General features: G+C 36.0%; 2 protein-coding genes across 2 annotated transcripts; both read right to left on the bottom strand.

Moving 5' to 3' along the window:
* Positions 1 to 3667: 3667 nt before the first annotated feature.
* LOC108982513 (F-box/kelch-repeat protein At3g24760) lies at positions 3668 to 6691 on the bottom strand. Its single transcript, XM_018953913.2, has 2 exons — positions 5343 to 6691; positions 3668 to 4142 (listed from the first exon to the last, which is right to left on the bottom strand). Exon 1 carries the CDS (start codon positions 6521 to 6523, stop codon positions 5363 to 5365), a length of 1161 nt encoding a protein of 386 aa, XP_018809458.1. The 5' UTR covers positions 6524 to 6691; the 3' UTR covers positions 3668 to 4142; positions 5343 to 5362.
* Positions 6692 to 16847: 10156 nt separating this feature from the next.
* On the bottom strand, positions 16848 to 18673 carry LOC109015729. The gene is made up of 5 exons (XM_019003279.2): positions 18420 to 18673; positions 18250 to 18334; positions 17699 to 18156; positions 17252 to 17477; positions 16848 to 17140 (listed from the first exon to the last, which is right to left on the bottom strand). Exons 1-5 carry the CDS (start codon positions 18423 to 18425, stop codon positions 17121 to 17123), a joined length of 795 nt encoding a protein of 264 aa, XP_018858824.2. The 5' UTR covers positions 18426 to 18673; the 3' UTR covers positions 16848 to 17120.
* Positions 18674 to 19671: the final 998 nt, after the last annotated feature.

Raw genomic sequence — 19671 nt, forward strand, 5'->3', positions numbered from 1 at the left:
TAATGGTCTTGGCCCTGCTTATGAGCCCTTTGTCACGTCAATCACCACTTGGTTTGAACCCATCTCCTCCCATGAACTATATCAAATTCTGCTTATCCATGAAAGCCGAATGCAACACACCTCTAAAAACACCTTTGAGCCCTCCCTAAATTATAGTGCTAGTGGAGGTCGTGACCAACGTGGAAGGTCTTTCTTGCGTGATGGCAGACAAGGCAGAGGGCGTGGTCAATCCTCTGGTCGTAGTGGCCGTTATTCACCTGGGTCCTCTGCGACATTTCAGCAAATACCTGCTAGTCCTCGCCCTACATGCCAAGTTTGTAACAAAAATGGCCATATTGCTCTCCAATGCAGGTATCGGTTTGATCGTTCCTATCAAACCGAACCACCCCAAAGTTTTTCTCCATCCTATAACCCACCCAATCCTCATTTTTCAGCCAACTACACTTCACCCACCTCCTTCTCAGATTCCTCTTGGTATCCAGACTCTGCCGCTACTCACCACATCACAAATTATCTAAGCAACTTGAGTATTTCATCTGAGCAGTACCAAGGTAATGAGGCAATACGTGTTGGAGATGGTTCGTGCCTTCCTATTCAGTATCTCGAAGAATCCTCTCTTATTACAAACTCTGTTTCTTTTCATTTACACAACTTACTTCATGTACCTCATTTCACTAAAAATCTCGTGTCTGTTCTTCACTTTTTGCACTGACAACAACTATTTCTTTGAATTCCATTCCTGCCATTTCTATATCAAGGACAATCGGACCAAGAGCATCCTCCTCACTGGCCCAATTTGTAATGGGTTGTACGTGTTTCCCTCTTCAGCTTCTGCATCTTCACAGCCTTCCACTCACACCGGTGAATGCATTCCTCTCTCTCAGTGACGCCAGCACTTGGGTCATCCATCTCTCACCATTGTCTCTCGTATAATGCATACCAGCTGTTTGAATTTCTCTCCAAGTGATGTTCCTTTTATTTGTTCAGAATGTCGTGTGGCCAAAAGTCACCAATTACCCTTTTCTTCTAGTCGGGCCGTGTACACCAAGCCCTTAGAGTTAGTAAGTGTTGATGTTTGGGGCCCAAGTCCTGTATTATCTAAACTAGGCTTTAAATATTATGTATCCTTCGTTAATCATTTTACTCAATATTCATGGTTTTTTCCTTTAAAACTCAAGTCTAATGTGCTATCAATTTTTTCTTAATTTCTTCCTTCAGTTGAACGTCTCTTTAATACTAAACTAATTACACTTCAAACGGATGGAGGAGGCGAATTTACTTCCCTTACTCCACTATGCCGAAAATTGGATATTACTCATAGATTTTCTTGTCCACATACACATCAACAAAATGGTATTGTTGAGCACAAACATCGACATATCGTCGAAACTGGTCTTGCTCTTCTAGCTCACTCATCTCTTCCCATAAAATTTTGGCCTGAAGCCTTTGAAACAGCTGTGTATCTCATCAATTTCCTTCCCACAATGGTTATAAATGTCTTGATTTTAAAATACAAGTTACAACAGGCTTTACATATCTAGGGATGTTCTTTTCAATGAGGCCTCTTTCCCTTTTTGTAGCCCAAAGCCCCTTTCTGAATCAATCTCATCCTCTCAACCCACCGTTTCTCTTCTAATTTTCACCCCTTCTATTCTCGGGCCAGGCCCAAGCCCGTCTACCCCCTCTACTTCAAACCCATCTACTTCAACTCAATTACCCGGCCTGTCTCCAATTAACCCCTAACCCTAACACTTCTTTTTTAGATCCTACAAACTCTTCTGGGTCTTCTTCTCTTCCGCTGCAACCTTCAAATTCCTCCCACCCACCCATTTTGCAACCTCCCCGCTCCCCTGTCATTACTCGGAGTCATACAAACTCGTCACGACTTCGCATTTCTACCGATAGCACTATACCATATCCTCCACGGCATTGTCTTCTTACTACAGGTCCTGTTCCAAATGAACCTACAAGCTACTCTATCGCATCCAAGTTTCCTGAGTGGCGTGCAGCTATGGTTACTGAGAATGATGCTCTCGTTCGAAACAATACCTGGAGTTTGGTACCTTCTGATCCCTCTCTTAATATTGTTGGTTGTCGTTGGGTGTATCGCACTAAATTTCATTCGAATGGTACATTTGAGCGAAGAAAAGCTCGGTTGGTAGCTAAGGGCTACCACCAACAACCTGGATTGAACTATAATGAAACATTTAGTCCGGTTGTAAAACCATCAACCATTCGATTAGTACTTTCAATTGCTGTTACCTGTGGTTGGCCACTCCGCCAACTTGATATTCAAAATGCTTTCTTACACAGAGAGTTATCAGAAAATGTCTATATACAGCAACCGCAAGATTTTATTGATCCAAAATTTCCCACTCATGTGTGCAAATTGCACAAGGCCATTTACGGCCTTAAACAGGCACTGAGGGCCTGGTTTGCTAAATTAACATCTTGGCTAAGTGATTATGGTTTTGTTGCCTCTCAATCTGAGCCATCTCTATTTATCTTACATCGTGGTGATCTTCACATATTTCTTTTGATTTATGTGGACGACATGGTTATCACCTCATCACATCCACATGCCATTGATGTTGTCATTCGTGGTCTGAGCATGACTTTTCCTATTAAGGATCTTGGTTCCTTATCTTATTTTTTGGGACTTGAAGTTGATTAATGTGACTCTGGAATTATATTGTCTCAATGCAAGTATATCAAGGATCTACTTGCCCGTAGTAATATGCTTCAAGCCAAGTCTATTTCCTCTCCTATGGCAGCCTCTCTCAAACTCTCGCAATTTGATGCACCTGGCTTTGATGATTGTACACGGTTCAGGAGCATTGTTGGAGGCCTCCAATATTTGTCCTACACTAGACCTGACATATCCTTTATTGTAAACAAAGTATATCAGTTCATGCACTCTCCTAAACTCACACATTGGTATGCTGTTAAAAGGATACTTCGATATCTTAAGAGTATTGTTAATCATGGATTACTCTTCAAGTACTCATCCTCTTTTACTCTTCGAGCATATTGTGATGCTGACTAGGGTGGCTGTCCAGATAATAGACGTTCTACTAGTGGCTTTTGTCTATATCTTGACAGTCCTCTTATCTCATGGAGCTCCAAAAAGCAGAAAACAGTTGCAAAATCCCGCACTGAAGCTGAATACAAGACCCTTTCTCACACGACAGCTGAACTTATTTGGCTTCAGACCATGCTTCGAGAGTTGGGTATTACTCTTTCCAAACCTCCAATTTTATGGTGTGACAACATTAGTGCTACTTACCTCTCTGCCAATCCAGTTTTTCACTCTCACACTAAACACATGGATATTGACTACCACTTTGTGCGGGACATAGTTGCTACCAAAACATTAAAAGTAGCCTTTTGTAGCTCAAATGATCAAATTGCTAACACTTTTACAAAACCCTTAATCTCAGAAAAGTTTTCTATTTTTCGTTCGAGTCTCAATGTTAGTGAAATCCCCATGGACTCGCAGGGGCATATTAAACTAGACCACTTTGTTGGACATACTCCAGGTACACTAGTAATTTATGTATTACACTGGATCTCTTTCTCTTGTAACAAACATTATTCCCTCATAGTTGTGTATAAAAGGAAACCTCTGCACAGTACATTAATGAGATGAGAATTCAGAAATTGTGTGTGCTTAACAAACACATCCTTGTTGATCTAATGTTTACTTACAGAATGCAAATTACTTACGAAAAAAGGTTTACAGAAATTAAGTATCAATCTGAAACTTATTACAGCATACAGTTTATTTCAGTGCATTTGAAGACTCACCCCAGATCACCAAATAAACAAACTACATTACAATTACAATGATAACTGTTATCATTTTGATGCCAATGTAATTAAACAACAAGAGCACTGAGAGGAAGCCTCAAGGGATTGATATACAAACAAAAAATGACTTAACAATTAACACTTGCTCCTGTCACGATTTCCTTCAATGTTACCAAGAATATCTTTTGGGCAATACTGAATGGAAGTCAACAAAATGCATATGGTGAAAGTTAAAAGAACCCAACTCCAGCTGCATTATAAATTCATTTTGATGAAAACATCTTCTGTACCTCACCAAGTATTTGAATGTTGCAAATCCATCATCTGCATTCCTGTCATACAACTTGACATGTTAGTAACACCACAATTGCCGTTGCATTTCGATGCAAATGAAATTAAGGCAACAAAAATAACTGGAAGAGGAAAGTAGTAATGATGGAGGTCAAACCTCTCATCAGCTAGTTATGCATGACCTTATTTCCTCTCTTGTGTCATAGAAGACAAAAAGGCAGAAAACAAGATACTGTTCATGGAATGTGATTACCAATAGAAAATAGAGAAGAAAAACGTGCCATGAACCCATTGCATCCATTGTCTTCAGAGATTCAAGGGGTGTATGCCCTTTTAGGCACCAAAAATAACTGGAAGTGGAAAGTAATGACAGAGGTCAACCCCCTCATCTAGGTATGAATGAACTTATTTCCTCCTTTGTGTCATAGAAGGCAAAAGGGCAGAAAACAAGAGACTGTTCATGAAGGTTAATTACCAAGGGAAGAAAGAAAAAAGAAAAACGTGAATAAAACAACGATTACTAGAAGAAAAGAACTAGGAAGTGCAGTGCTGCCAGTCTGGTCAACTTCAAAGCCACAAAATATAGCAGAAGAGCCTGAAACTTGAATTTTAGGGATCTAACATCTATAATCCAAGGCCAAGATGGCAGCCGAATAAAAAGGCAATCATGTTAGCATAACCCATTTAATCACCAAAAATCAACCAACAGAGGAGACAAGTGAATAACAGATCAGTAAAAGGATAAGGTTCCCAAACAACTAGGACACTCTGCATGTTCAAACCATTGAAGTCAGAGTTTTATATTTGCTCAAAATGTATTTAATGACGTTTTCTTTTGGAAGTAAAATAGGATGATCAATTCATTTTTCACCAATTACAGCCAGCCCTAGATCTATTCAAAAGCTACCTCAAATACTCCATAAACTCCAGTACACAAACATGATAATAAAAAGGCTAACACAAAAGATTCAAATTTAATAAATTAAAAATCTTCATAAGTGCATGCTTTGCTTATATAAAGTAACTAATGGAAACAGCACAATTTTCCCATTCAAAGATTTCACAGTTCAAATAAATTTGCTTATAATCTTCATATGGTAATAAGTATTAGACACACGGTACATTTCCTCATTGAAAGAAAAAATAAAAGTAGTCAATCCAACTTGCTTTCAATCATGATATCAATGATAATCACGACAAAAAAATAAAAATAAAAGATTTCAGGGTGAATTCAAACGAACCACGTAAATTGACGAAATGATCACTCAGACATAGCCTGCACCTCATCGACCCCTTCCTCTCCACCCCGAAGCATATTATACAGTGAAACGGTGGAACAGAAGCTAATGACCTTATGAAACTTGTTGACAGGTGTAGGCAATTGAGGCACTCTCCTCCAATTACATTTGCCAGACTCACTACTAACCTCACAAACGCAAGCTGGGTATCTCTTATGGTACTCTTCGTTAAAAACATAGATAAGATCACCTAGCCCAACACACTTCAAGCTTGCAAATTTATCATCCTCGTCACTATCAAACAAGCTGTAAAGCAAATCCTGAGGCATGATCGCAATCTCGCTAAACTCCATGGTGTTCTCGTCAATCCTCCACAGATTAAAGGAAGACCCTTGCGGCGAATTACATATTCCGGCCAGAACAAGCCGGTCCCTGCAGGAGATCATGAACGAGAAGATAACCCCAGGAGGACGAAGCGTCTGGACCTCGCTCCAGACACGTTTTTCCAAATCGAAGGACGACACGAAACAGGAGTAGATGCCAAAGACGTAGAATTTGCCTCCGAACAAGGCCGAGGACAAGGAGGAGGATGAGTTACCAGACCTGAAATCGGCGGGTAAAGGAGGACAGATCTCCCAGGAATCCATATGGGGATCGTATATCTCGACGGCCAAACGATCCTCAATGTCAACTAGGTTGCCGATGAATCTGACACCACCGACAACAATGAATCTGGGTTTGTCGGAATTGGCGTAGAAGACGCCGAGGAGGGGGTTGACACGGGAGTAGTTGAGAGGGGAGGTGGTAAAGATGTTGGAGAAGCGATGGAGGATAGGGGAGAAGGCGAACAAGGGGGCGGTGATGAAGAGGAAGCCATGGGATCCGAGGAAGGAGGAAGAAGTGGGGGAAGGGAAAGGGAAGGAGGAACAAGGGAGGCGAAACCAGATATCGGAAAGAGGATCGTAGGCGAAGGACTGATGGTTCTTGGAGGAGGTGTTGTGGAGGCCGTAAAGAAAAAACCAGGGGCGGCTATGGGGTTGGGAGGAGGCAGAGGGGAAGGTGGGGGAGGAGATGATGGAGTGCCAGATCTTGCAGACGGTGGAGGCTCTGATGAGGGTAGGGATTGGGAGGAGGGAGAGGATGTGCTCCGTCAGGTCAGAGCTAAGAGAGCTAAATCCTGTCATTTCGGAGAGTCAGAGACAGAGGAACACAGGAGAGAGAGAGACGGGAAAGGTGGAAGGGAGAGTAGTAGGTGGATGATTCGTGCGAGTTGGTTCAAACTGCAAAGTCCAAACAATAGAAGAAGAAAGTTGAAAAGGAGTAGTAGGTGAAGTGAAAATAACTCCTCGAAGAAAGAGAGCTCGACGAGTACCCCAACCCCCATGAACTAACAACGTACTCTCGGATTTTTTTTTTTTTTTTTAATAATATCCCGCCCATTCTGTATCTTCATTTTCAACCGTTCATGCATTTGAATTTTTTTACATTTTTTCTTTTATTTATTGAATACAGAAGTGACTATTAGACCAGTATTAGTATAATGATATTTTTTATATTTTAGAAATTATTTAAAAATATTAAATAAATATAAATAAAAAAAATAAAAAACATGAATTTTACTTAGGGGACACGTCCAGCACTTGGCGGCTCCCTAGAAGCACTTTCTTTTTTTTTTTTCTTCATAATATTAAAAGAAATAATATTTGCACTTTGTAAATTTCGTCTATTCATTTTAAGAAAATTGAATAAATATGTGATTTGTATAAAAAAAATTAACTTTTTAATAATAGATTTTTTTTTTTTAAATGTACAGTTCTTTCACAATCTATAATTATATTTAATATTACTCTAATATTAAATATTTAATATAAATAGATAAAGTTTATATTTAAAATGAGTAATGCTAAATGAGAAACGATTTATGCAAGTCTCGCATTCCTTTTGAAAAAAGAAAAACTCTAAATGCAAGCGACTTCGCACACCCCTTGCGCACCCTATTTGCATGGCATGAGACCCACAAAATGAAAGGGACGTTTTGATCTTGCGAAATTGGACGCTTTCATATGAGCAGGAGATGAAAATGGGATGGGGGGAAATAGAGCGATTCTTCCTCCATTTCCCCAATCCACTCCTTCTCTCCCACGATCGCATTTAGGAGTGTAAGAAAAACCGGTGAACCAGTAAACCGGACAGACTAGACCGGATCGAACTGGTGGGTTTAGTCCGATATCGAGTTTGGTTTGGTTTGGTACTGATTTTATTTTTCTTAAAATAGGTCAAAACAGGTCCGATTTCGATTTTTCTTTTTCTAAAACCTGATCGGACCGTATATATTATAATGTTTTATATTGTATATAATTTTTATATATAATATATAATTTTATATTATATGATAAATTACTAATTAATATAATATTAAATTTTAAATCTTATATCACTATAATCTATAATATATATTATAATATACTACAATATATTATTATTATAATATTATATACTATAATATACTATTATATAATATAGTATATTAAAATCGAAAAACCAGACTAGAACCAATAAAACCTAAAGTACCAATTTAGGGAGTAACTGATACGGAATTGATTCTTGAAAATATAAAATCGGTGCATATCAGTTCGGTTCCAAATTTTGTAAAAAATCGGATCAAACCATACCAATTACACCCATAATCGCATTCTATAGAATCTCGTTGCTCTGTTGTAAATAATATGAATGCAAATGATCGGACCCAGAGCAGCTAGCCTCTTCAAGTCTTATGTCTCAGGTCATGCAAACTCCTTCGTTGAATGGCTTGTTGACTAGTGTTTGGAAGCAAGCTAGGGTTGGCTCTCTTGATTTGCCTAAGACGTTTCAACAGGTTGTTCCTTGTTTTGTTTTTTTCATCCCCATCTTCCACATCATCGTCTTCGTCGGGAACAGTAAACTCTAAGTCGAAAAAAGGATTGTCATCGTCATCGTCGATCTCCCCAGCACTACTTTAAGCAATGATGGTGACTATAGTGGTAGTCCCGACGACGCGTAAGGAAGGTCTCTCTAATGCTTGAGCAAGCTGAAAGCTTCCATAGTTGGGAGAGCCAGTATACAAGTGCGAAATGCATTTAGTTCTGACTTTTAGAAAGGGTTTGGGGGTAGAGTGAAAGAGAGGGAAATAGGGAAAGTGAGCTCAAGAGAGAAAAGAAGGTTTACAAGAGCCTTAACTTAATGGGTTTGCAGGAGTAGTACTAGTATTGAAAATCATAGGCAAATCAACCCACTCTTAGCTTTTTTATGCTATGGAAGCTGAAGCCCAACCACATTATAACGAGCCAAGCTGAATGCGGGGGGGAAAACGAAACCGAGCTTTTCAAGAGTTTGTGTCAGTCGTCTTCTTCTCAATGTGTTTTTCAAATTTTTTTAATAAAACAAGTTCTACCTCGTCAGTCGAGGTGAGCAAGGGGTGTGCGAAACCGATTGTATGTAACAGATTTCTTAAAAAAATTAGGTAAATCTAGAATTTATATAAAAATGATTTTTTAAAAATAGGCCTTATTTTTTTTTTCAAAATAAATGCGCAGGTTTTTTAGACCTAGAAAGGATTGTATCTAATATTACTCATACTTAATACAGTTTTAGAGTGTGCAAGTTCCGTTCACTTCCTTTGAAAATAAAAAATTATATTTTCAAGCCGGCGTATGGAGCATACTTGGTAAGATACTTACATAGCATAATTTGATTTAAAAGATAAATTTTAAAATTAGAATCTTATTATTTAAGTGATGTGAATTGTGTGCTCTACACATCGACTTGATAATATAATAACTTTTTTAAAAGAAGTATGATCCACTATTAAAAAAATATTTTTTTATGTAGATTTCAGATTGACTCACTTTTTCAAAAGGAATGAGCAGAGCTTATATATTCTAAGACTGTAAATATAATTTTCATTTAAAAATTGATAAATAATATTTATATTTTTAGAGTATGCAAGCTCACGCACTCCTTTTAAAAAAAGTAGATAAATATGAGATTCACATCAAAAAATTACTTTTTAATGATAAATTACACTCATTATAAAAAAAAAAGTATGCGAGACTTATAGTCTAAAATTATAAATAACATTACTCAAAAATTCTTTTAATACGGCCTGTATATTATCCAAAATTTTTATATGAATAGCGATATATAGATCACTTTATATGACCCTCTCTCGCTTATTATATTCAAATAATAAAAAACCTTGACCATGTAATGAGTAATCCCAGTTTTGGTTGACCAATCTAGTTTTGCCCCTGCCAGGCATCTAAACGGTGGGGGTAGCAATAAGAGAGAAAGCTATTTTGCCTCTTTCATTTGATCGCATAAGTTGACCGTTGGTTAATTTTTTTTTTTTTACTTAATAATTTCAAATGTATTAATATATTTTTTTTATTTTTTTAAAATATTTAAATATATTAAAAAATAAAAAGCTAAAAAAATAAAAAAAAAATATTGGACAATACGTCTACGATAAGGGTGGGGCGGCGTAGGAGCTCCACTCAGCAATACAAGTACGATGCCAGCTCAGCCATGTTGTCTGAAGAATTGTTAATCCTAATCAAATTATTCTAGTTCCATGTTTATCTGTATTTGAATTATAAAATAAACAAGTTGTGGTTATAAAAAATTGTAAAGTGAAAGTTAAGTTGTTTGACCATAATTATCTTTTTATTTCTTTTGGATAGTTTTTTAATAAAAAAAATAAAAAATAAAGAATTATAGATAATGAGGAGGATTAATACATAATAATGAATAAAAATTCTATTTATAAATCGGTCTGGATAAGATATTTAGTAAATTACTTACATAATATAATTTAATTTATAAAAAATTTAAAATTTTAATTTTATTACTAAAATCTTATTATTTAAGAAAAAACACTGAATCGATTTTCTTTTTCCTTAAATATTAAGAAAATGATCTTGCTATCGGTATCGATAAAAGGTACTGACAGTTTGAAGCAATCGTTATAATTTATTTTTTTTATTTATTTTACATATCTTTTAAACATCTTTAATCATTTTTCTTAAATACATAAAATCATTAATAATCAATTCCTCAACCATTAAATTAAAAAAAAGAAAAAAGAAAAACATATATCGGGGGTCACGTTATAGTCCCCAAGCATTTTCCTTTCTTTAATTATGGAATAATATTGATTAAATATAAATGAGGGGGGTGAGAATCTCGAGGAATCAAAACAAACACGCTACAACAAATATTACAATCCATAAAATTAAAATTAAAAATTAGAAAAACAAGTGGTAATTAAAGGTTTGCCAATTTGAATCAAAGTACAATGCATAATATTTTCTTAGATAATTTCTATCATTTTCTTCTGTCTTTCTGTTCTTCTCCTCATTCCAGCTTTGATTCGGATAAGGTTTGTTGTCTTCCTTTTTTAACGTGTTTGTTGTTTTTTCTCTCGTAAATCTTCGTAAGGAGTCAGACTTCCATTATTATTGAGTACATAAAGTACATAGCACCATTATATATATATATTTGTACTTAAAAGAGCCTATCGGTTGATGAACAGTATACACTTCCGTCTTCCACCTATGTTTTTGATATGTACAACCTCACAACAATCACAACAAATACAGACCAAACTCATCGTAAATCATCTCAAAATCACCGTAAGATGATCACAAACTCACTGTAAATCATCCTAATTCTACAAAATCACAAAATGTACAAATTCACAAAATCACAAAATGGGAAAGGTAGAGACTCGACTGGGCATGGAGGAGCAGAGGAGATGCTGTGGAAGCCTGGTGGTGACGTCGTGGGCTGTAGGTAGCGGATCAAGGCCGTCGTAGTGGTGCGGTGGCGTGGGGTTGGATAACGGCGGCGCTATAAGGAGAAACTCGTGCGTGTATAGGCATTGCGTCGGTGGGGCTAGGGAGTAGCTACAAGTGGTGGGTTCTATGGAAATGGTTCACAGCGTGAGGGGAACTCGGTGGTGGTGTTTGGTGGAGCTGGGGCTGAGCCACTGTGGCGCAAGGGTGGAGAACCCGTGCGTTGAGACCCATTTCGGGTTATTCGCGTGTGGCTAAGGGAGGAGCTGCCAAGGGACTTTGACTGTAAGGTTTGGTCGCCGGCGTGAGGGAAAGCCGGTGAGGTGGTCGGTGACGAAGCACGATGGCGCTATAAGGAGAAACTCGTGCGTGTATAGGCATTGCGTCGGTGGGGCTAGGGAGTAGCTACAAGTGGTGGGTTCTATGGAAATGGTTCACAGCGTGAGGGGAACTCGGTGGTGGTGTTTGGTGGAGCTGGGGCTGAGCCACTGTGGCGCAAGGGTGGAGAACCCGTGCGTTGAGACCCATTTCGGGTTATTCGCGTGTGGCTAAGGGAGGAGCTGCCAAGGGACTTTGACTGTAAGGTTTGGTCGCCGGCGTGAGGGAAAGCCGGTGAGGTGGTCGGTGACGAAGCACGATGGCGCTGGGCTGCTTGAGGGAGGATATTAGGTGAGAGAGATGGAAGACGTGAAGCGGAAGGAGAGAGAGGGAAAGAGGGAAAATGAGGAGAAAATAAAAGTTTTGGAGATTTAAATCTCAACCTTTCATCTTAAGTCACAGATTTGATCCAATGGTAGAAATTTAAACACTAATTTAAACTATTTTAAAATAGATAATTAAAATATAAATACCATATCATACATAAACTATCAAATTTATTTTATAAAATATTAATCTTTCATCATTAAATAAATGATAAAATTTTGTTAAATATTTTTTAAGAAAGTAAAATCACATAAATAATTAAAATTTTAACATAATTTAAATATAATCATATTCTTAATTAATTATATTAGACAGACGTCCCTTAGACGTTACTCTATTACTAGTATATACATATACATATGAAAGATGGGCGGACTGAGAAAAAAGAGAGATGGCGCAACATTAGTATGCTATTTATTTTATTTATTAGATGTGGACCTGAGCTCCCAGAAATGGTTGCCTAAAGTCATGGTTGCAACTTCTTTGGAATTTATGACACTGTTGAAGGAGATTTCTCAACAGACAACCACCAAACTAGAAAATTCTACCCTTGAATCTCCTTCAACCTAATCTTATTATATATGTAAATGACGTGTTTTACATCACCAACCTTACAGATGAGTTGTAACAAAGAAGAGACAGCATTGGTTGCCCTGAGTAGATCCTGATGCCTAAGTTAGTAACAAAATGTGATAATAAATGTATATAAAGATGAAGAAGATGTTGTTTGTTACCTCTCATAGGTTATTTATAGAAGGACAAGGACGTGATGTGATGGTAATTGACTCTAACCCACCATTCTCGTGCGTATATCTTTCATGATCCCTTACTAATCGAGGGGGGAGATAACTCATATTTTATAGGTATTATCTTCCTTAAGATAATATCCTTTAATTATGGATCAATACTCCGATCTCATGGTAGTTATTTGTTGCGTAGTTACAATCATAGGCTCTTTAAACGTAGCTCTCTTGACCCTAGGCTAAAGTTTTGAACCTGCTTCTTAGTAGTGGCATGGATAGCTAGGGGATCCAAATATCCCATATATATATATATATATATATATATATATAATATAATGCCCTCAAAGCAAGATTTTCTGTAAAATTCTTAGTACATTTTTCTTTTATCCAAAGCAAGATTTTTTTATGGGCCTTATAGTATTGGTATTGGCTTCATCAAAAGTCTAATCAAATGTAAAATATGATAAATTTCATCAAAAAAGAATTACATTGGATTAGCTAAAGAGATAAATGTGAAATTTTGAGTTACAGTAAAAGGATATGTTTCTTCAAACTTGAAGGGATATTGTTCACTCATCAAATCTATTTTTTATTCACTTTTAATCTCCAATGATTTTTTTATTCACGTTTAATCTCCAACTGTCTTATAATAATAATGCAAGAATCAAATTAAATTATTAATTAATATATGATTAGTGTAATTATAAAATATGAAAAAACATAAAATATTATTAATAAAAAAATAATATTATATTATTATTTTGATGAATTCAATAGCTAATCCAATGTGGAGTTATGGATAAGGAAGTTTTAGATATATGAAAAACATATACTTTTCATCAAAATTTGAAGATGAATTTGATGAGTCCAATGCTAGTGCTCTTACAATATATCACCAAAAAAGAACAGATATACCTTCTAATTACTTAAAAATAAAAGTTTTTGGTTGTCTTATAATATGAGATAATTTTGTGAATCTAACTCTAATATGTGCAAATTTAATGCATTACCACCTAGCAAATAAAATACTCTATCATAAACAACACTCTCATTTCATTTTCATCATACTATGCTGACGTAATATTCTCCATAAAAAATTAGAATAACTCTTATTTTTATAAATAAAAATATAAAAAGAGTAATGCTAAGTGCAAGTCCTAAATGCACAAGCTTTACACAAGTCTTTTGTAAACATGTGGATCCCATCAATAAAAAAAAAAAAAGAGTTTTTTATGCTTTTTAGTGGTGAAGTCCATTTTTTTTATAAAAGGGTTTGTGCGAGAATTCCATTTGGAGCTTATATAAATCATTTCTCATATAAGAATTGATAGATAATGCCACATCCCCATGGTAACACACGAATCAAATAAAGATGTCTTATTGATACAGATAACATTGCTCTAATCAACAATGTTTTGTATTCATGTTCTAATTTCAATTTGTAGGTTTAGTCCATTAGAAGAAGGAAACACAAGTTCTTCCCTTTATTAGGGTTTGGATCTCTCATGTTGGAAGTGCATGTCAGGTCATAGTTTTAGTCAAAGACTAGAGAGAAGCTTAGTGAGTAGAGATTTGATGCAGGGGATCCAGGTTTGATGTCATTCAGCTAACAGATTCAATGTTGATGGCATTGGATTTTGATGTCACTGAGCTGATAGATTCAATGTTGATATCATTGGACTACCTCGAGAAGGCAGATCGACATAAATATGATAAAAAAATGTGAAGATCTCGGAATTTGGAGCGATATTACGCATGCGTTAGTATTTTGATAATAACTTTGACTACGGGTATCGGAATCGCGCATATGGGTCCAATCCGAAAAGCTTTTCTCGGCATGCACGTTGTGGTCACCATCCTATACTTAGTTGTCCCTATCTCAACTCCGAAATAAGCCTTTTTCCCCTACGAATGGTTCGTTTAAGTTTTTTTTAATGGTGATATTTCACTTTCTATTTTAAGAGATGATTTCGATTTTCAATTTGGGGCCAGATTTTAGCAAGATACTTATTTTATTTCTTATTGGGCAGTCGCCCAGACCTCTTAGCTATTTAAGCTCGGCTTGTGAGCTTCAAAGGGAGCTTTTTAGACTTTTATCAGTAAACTCTAATCTCCAAATTATCTAAATGTTCTCTATCTATTTGACTCTTTGTCAATCCATAATTTCCTTTGCTAGGTAGCCGTCAGAATACTTTTTTTCTACCAGCGTCAAAATTGGAAGTTACTTCAACCTGCCCCCTCTCCGACCAGAACAAGAGTTCTACTGATGTCAAAGCTGGTCAGAGGTTATTAAAGGCAAACTAAATGAAAGGGTGTCAAAATTATTATTAGTATTGGCCAGAAAATATGAGCAAAGTTTTAAAATTAATTTACTAGTGGAGTCTTTTTTTTTATTTATTTATTTTTTTTTATAAAGGAATGGGGTTCGAACTGACTTTTTATTTGAAAAAACGGACTATATGTCATCAGACAATGAAACTCTTGGTTACTAGTGGAGTCTTTGGATGGGAAGAATTTGGGTCTTTATAATCCAAATATATTATTTGCATCATATACTAAAATTGAATTTGAATTTGCACTAAAGCCAAATAAAATTTAAAACTTTTTAGAATTTAAAATTTAAAATTATCGTTTAAGATTTGAAATCTAAATCTAAATCTAAATTCTTCTATTTAAAAAAAAATATTTTAATCACAAAGAGATTACACAAAAGTAAACCCACAAATAGCTTCTTTTCCAAGCAAAAATCTAGTCAATTCAATTCATAACTTATTGCTTTCAGGTTAGAGTAAAGGGTTATCCCCTAAGCCATTATAAACCTTTCGGAATTTGAAGTCTCATCATATCCCTCGTGGATGAAGCTTTTATTTGATTGTCATCAATAGGAATTATACTTTGGAAAAACTAGAAAATATATAGTCTCTGAGTTGGTTCCTATGAAAACGATGATATCTATCTGATTCTGAGCTAAAAGCAGAAGCGAAGAAAAAAACAAGAGTCTTCTGTTCATCCAATAAGAATTGTTCTTCAGTCAATAATCAATCTGAAACCTTAATCAAGGAAATTTGTCACCGAAGAAATTGCTGACTCAACTTCAACGTGGCATGCCACGTGTCCATGAAAGTATAACAAACATATTCAAAGTCGAATATAAAAAGTATAACAATTTAAGTTCTAAAACAAACAAAAAGATGTATAAAAGAAAATTAATTAAAACATTTAAGTAACAACAAAACAACTTTGAGAAAAATAATAAAAAATTAAAAAAATTAAAAGAATGGACTCTATTTTAATTTTTCATCATAGCTTTTCATGCCACTTTCTCGAACCTCAATTCATTTTTGGGCATCCGGCCATAATTTAAGTGTTAATCATTTTCTCTGCAAAACGAGTGCATTCTAGCATCATTATATAAAGTATTTTCCTTTATCAATTCATTCTTATATTATTCCACCATTAGAACAGGATTTGAGTCAATGTTTTGAATATCGTATCAGAAGTCGTACCGGTCAAGGTACTGGAATGAAATATTTCGATATCGATACCGTTTCATATACCGTTTCGGGATAGTCGATATATGAATAAATTATAAATAATTTAGTCTGAATTGAGAGTAAAAAAAAAAATAAGCTTGTAGTTTGAAAAAATGAAAAAAATAAAAAATTAGAAGGTCAAAATATAGGCTGGTACAGATCGAAATTGAGACCGATACGATCAATACCGGCCAATACGAAACATATGGGGTACCTGTACCGGCCCAACGGCCGGTACAGAAAATTTCAACCGTACCAACCGGTACGGTACGAAATTTAAAACAATGGTTTGAGCTTCAAAATTGGATTTGCCCATAATTATTATTTTGGCTTTGAAACTCAAGCTCCATATCCCTATACTGATATATTTCCACTCATGGAGGTCGAAGAAGAGTACTTTTCATATTATTGATGTAGCACATTTTAAGTGATCACATGATAATATATGTGATTGGAGATGATAATATATAGGATAGAGAGCTGCTACAAATACAAAGAGATTATACAAAAGTAAGTCCATAAATTGACGTAGTTTTATGGGATCCGTTAAATATACTTTACAATATGATGTATTACAACAAGCCACGTCAGTTTGTATGTTTATTTTTGTATAATTTATTTATGGTTAAAGTATTTTCATATAGGATAAAAAACAACATTTCTATTTGATAAAACGATGAAATTGGCTCGAAAAAGATGTGTTAAATCACTCCAAAAAAATCCATCCATCATCATTGGTAAGATGGATGGCAGATATTCTCCAGTCACACTAGGCAAGTCACCATGTAGGCCATCTTCATTATGGTGCAAGTACATTTAAGAGCCTTACATTCATGTAAATGAAACTCCTAGAATATTTAGGAGAAACTAGAATGAACAAGAACCCACCTACCAATAGATGCAGTACAAAGCCTAAAACAGTTAATATCATTTAACCTTTTGGAAGATATAATCTTCTTTCTCCCTTCTTCATAGCTCTAGCACCACAACTGCCAATGGAAAAAAATAAAAAATAAGTATATAGACATAGGTGAAAAGAGGCCTAGCCTTTTCTTTTCCTTTCTTGTTGGGAAAAAAATGGAGGGAAAAAAGGGTCTTACATTCAGAGTCTGTGGTGATCCAATTTCCTTTTCTTGAAGTGATATGAGCTTTGTCTTGAATTTTGGTTGGGTTTGACGAGGACGCCATAGAAATTGCTGAGTAGGCAGAGGAAACGGTGGAGCAGCTTTCCACATCCCAACAAAAACTGATCTTAGGAGAGTCACTGCTTAGTTGATCATCATCTGGAACTGATCTCAGGTTTCCACGATTTCGAAAGTGAAGAACCTGAAACATTAATTTTAATTTGCTTTTAGTCTAGGATCGTGCATGAGTCCAAAGATTCTTACAAAGGATGACATGCATAACAAGGGTTCATGATCAAAGAAAATGTCATAGACATTTCTCCAGGGAACTGAGTTTTGGAAGAGACAAAGTGAGGCCAAATCTTACAAACTGAACAAAGAAAAGGGTTTGTCTCGAATCATGAGGTTATATAATTAATTTACCTTTCGGCCAATGAATTTTCCTCCCTTCTCTGACTTTGCAGCAGCAGCAGCCCATCTCAATAGCTCCTTCATTCTTGACATGGTTTTGGTTTTGTCCCCTTTAAGCCTGTCTTTCTTTTCTGACGAGCCACATTGGTCATTTGTGTTAGTTGAGGTTGACAACGTTGTCTCGCTAATTGGTAAAACTTTATTTCCTGCATGATTAGCAGAATCGGCCACCTTAAGGCTGATTCCTAATCCCCGAGCAATATCTTCTTTTTTCATCTTTGTTGAGTGGACTCGATGCTGCCTTCTGTTAATACTTCCTAGTCTTTTTAAATTGAGGGTGCTATAGAAGCAAGCCTTTGCAGTATCTCTTCTAAATAAAATTTTAAATGGCTTGAAATTCTTGCTTATCAATCTACCACGCAGCCCACAATGCTTAAACAGAACTATATGTTTTGATTTAGCTTCATGATCTGGCAGGCAGGAAAAGAGAAAAGGTAAATTAATCCTTTTCAATGTGCTTGATTAGCGCAGAATTTATAAAGGATCTGAAAGTCTTGGCTCACCATTAGTTGTTTCCTTCTTGTTGGAAGGACTAGAAGTGCTCTGCTTTGTTTGTTCATGTGTTACCTTAAAGAGCCATTGAAGAATCTGCTACAATTCACCAAAAAGAGACTTTAGCTTTGGAGTGAATGCTACACAAGAGACCATTTGGTAAAGAAAGTGCAAAGGATACCTGCATGTCTAAGTTTGATACTTACAGCCTCCTTTATAATAGTACTGTGTATGTGAGTGTGTGTGCGCGCGCGCGCGTGAGAGAGAGAGAGAGGGAGAGGTGTAATTTTCTTGGTCAAATGGACAGCACAAAGAGATCTATCTGTGCTGTCTGCTTGCTAGAGATTCCTTTCTGGTCTTGAGGCTTTTTTGGAGATGAAGACAAAGGACAGGGAACTGAATCTAAGGAAGATGGTGAGACAACCGGGCAGTGAGTGGGTGAGGGTTGGCTTGTGATTCTTTTGTAACATGGGGTTTAGAATTATATAAGGAGATGACCATGTGGTGGCAGTATTAAGCAAACTTTGGATTAATTAAAGACTCAAGATGTTCGTAGCCTGGTGTCATGTTTCTTTGCCATACATTTGTATGTCCATGGTTCATCGATCCGGTCGGTCCCCATGTCATGGATCACAGTCTAGGATTTTACTTAACCCCTAGATTTACTCGAACGTTTTCTTGAGAAATCAAAGGCTCTTAGACTTAGAATGAAGTGTGTTTAGATGATAGGGAAAGGCTATCGTTGTGAGGGTGAATGGTCCTAATTGATGTACAAGCGTGTCTGTGGTGGAAAGTTGAAACTTTGAAAACAATGTTGGACCAGCAAAAAGTTAGGGGTGTCAAATCATGTTAACGGGTTGTATTTGTGTCATGTCAAGGCATGTATATTATATTATATGGATCAATCTAAACACGATCCGTTAATCTTATCGTGCCAAAATCTCAAATCCTAACACGACTCATTCACATAACATGTCATGTTGTATCAATCCGTTATTGAATATTACGAAATAGGTTAACACGACCCAACCCGACCCATTCAACCCGTTAATGTAAATGGGTTAAATAGACTTGAAATTAACCCGTTTGACCTGATTAAGTTTAGCATAATTTTATATAAATATTAAAATCATAATATCTATAAAAAAAAAAATATAAAACTAACTACAAGTCCAAAATTACAATATAAACAATAAAAATATGGAAATTAAAATCCCAACAATTTTACTTTTAGGTATAAGAGTATAATTGTAACTTTAACTTTCTTAATTAATCATAACGGGTAAAAACGGATTGACCCGTTATCAATCCATTAAGCAATCATGTCTTAACGGGTCAACCCGTTTTAACCCGAATCCGTTAAGACTAAACCTAAACCCATTATTATCGTGTCATGTTCGTGTTGGGTTAACGGGTCGTGTCAGATATTGCCA

Source organism: Juglans regia, chromosome 10 (genome assembly GCF_001411555.2).
Source record: "Juglans regia cultivar Chandler chromosome 10, Walnut 2.0, whole genome shotgun sequence".
NCBI classification, from domain to species: Eukaryota; Viridiplantae; Streptophyta; class Magnoliopsida; order Fagales; family Juglandaceae; genus Juglans; species Juglans regia.

What these genes read in the sequence shown, in the direction of transcription:
- LOC109015729 (XM_019003279.2), bottom strand. An exon ending in CAAGAAGGAAACAACTAATG is followed by an intron (nt 18,157 to 18,249) that starts GTGAGCCAAGAC and finishes CCTGCCTGCCAG; the next exon opens with ATCATGAAGCTAAATCAAAA. An exon ending in GATCACCACAGACTCTGAAT is followed by an intron (nt 17,141 to 17,251) that starts GTAAGACCCTTT and finishes TTCCATTGGCAG; the next exon opens with TTGTGGTGCTAGAGCTATGA.
- LOC108982513 (XM_018953913.2), bottom strand. Translation starts at nt 6,523, where the DNA reads ATGACAGGATTTAGCTCTCTTAGCTCTGACCTGACGGAGCACATCCTC.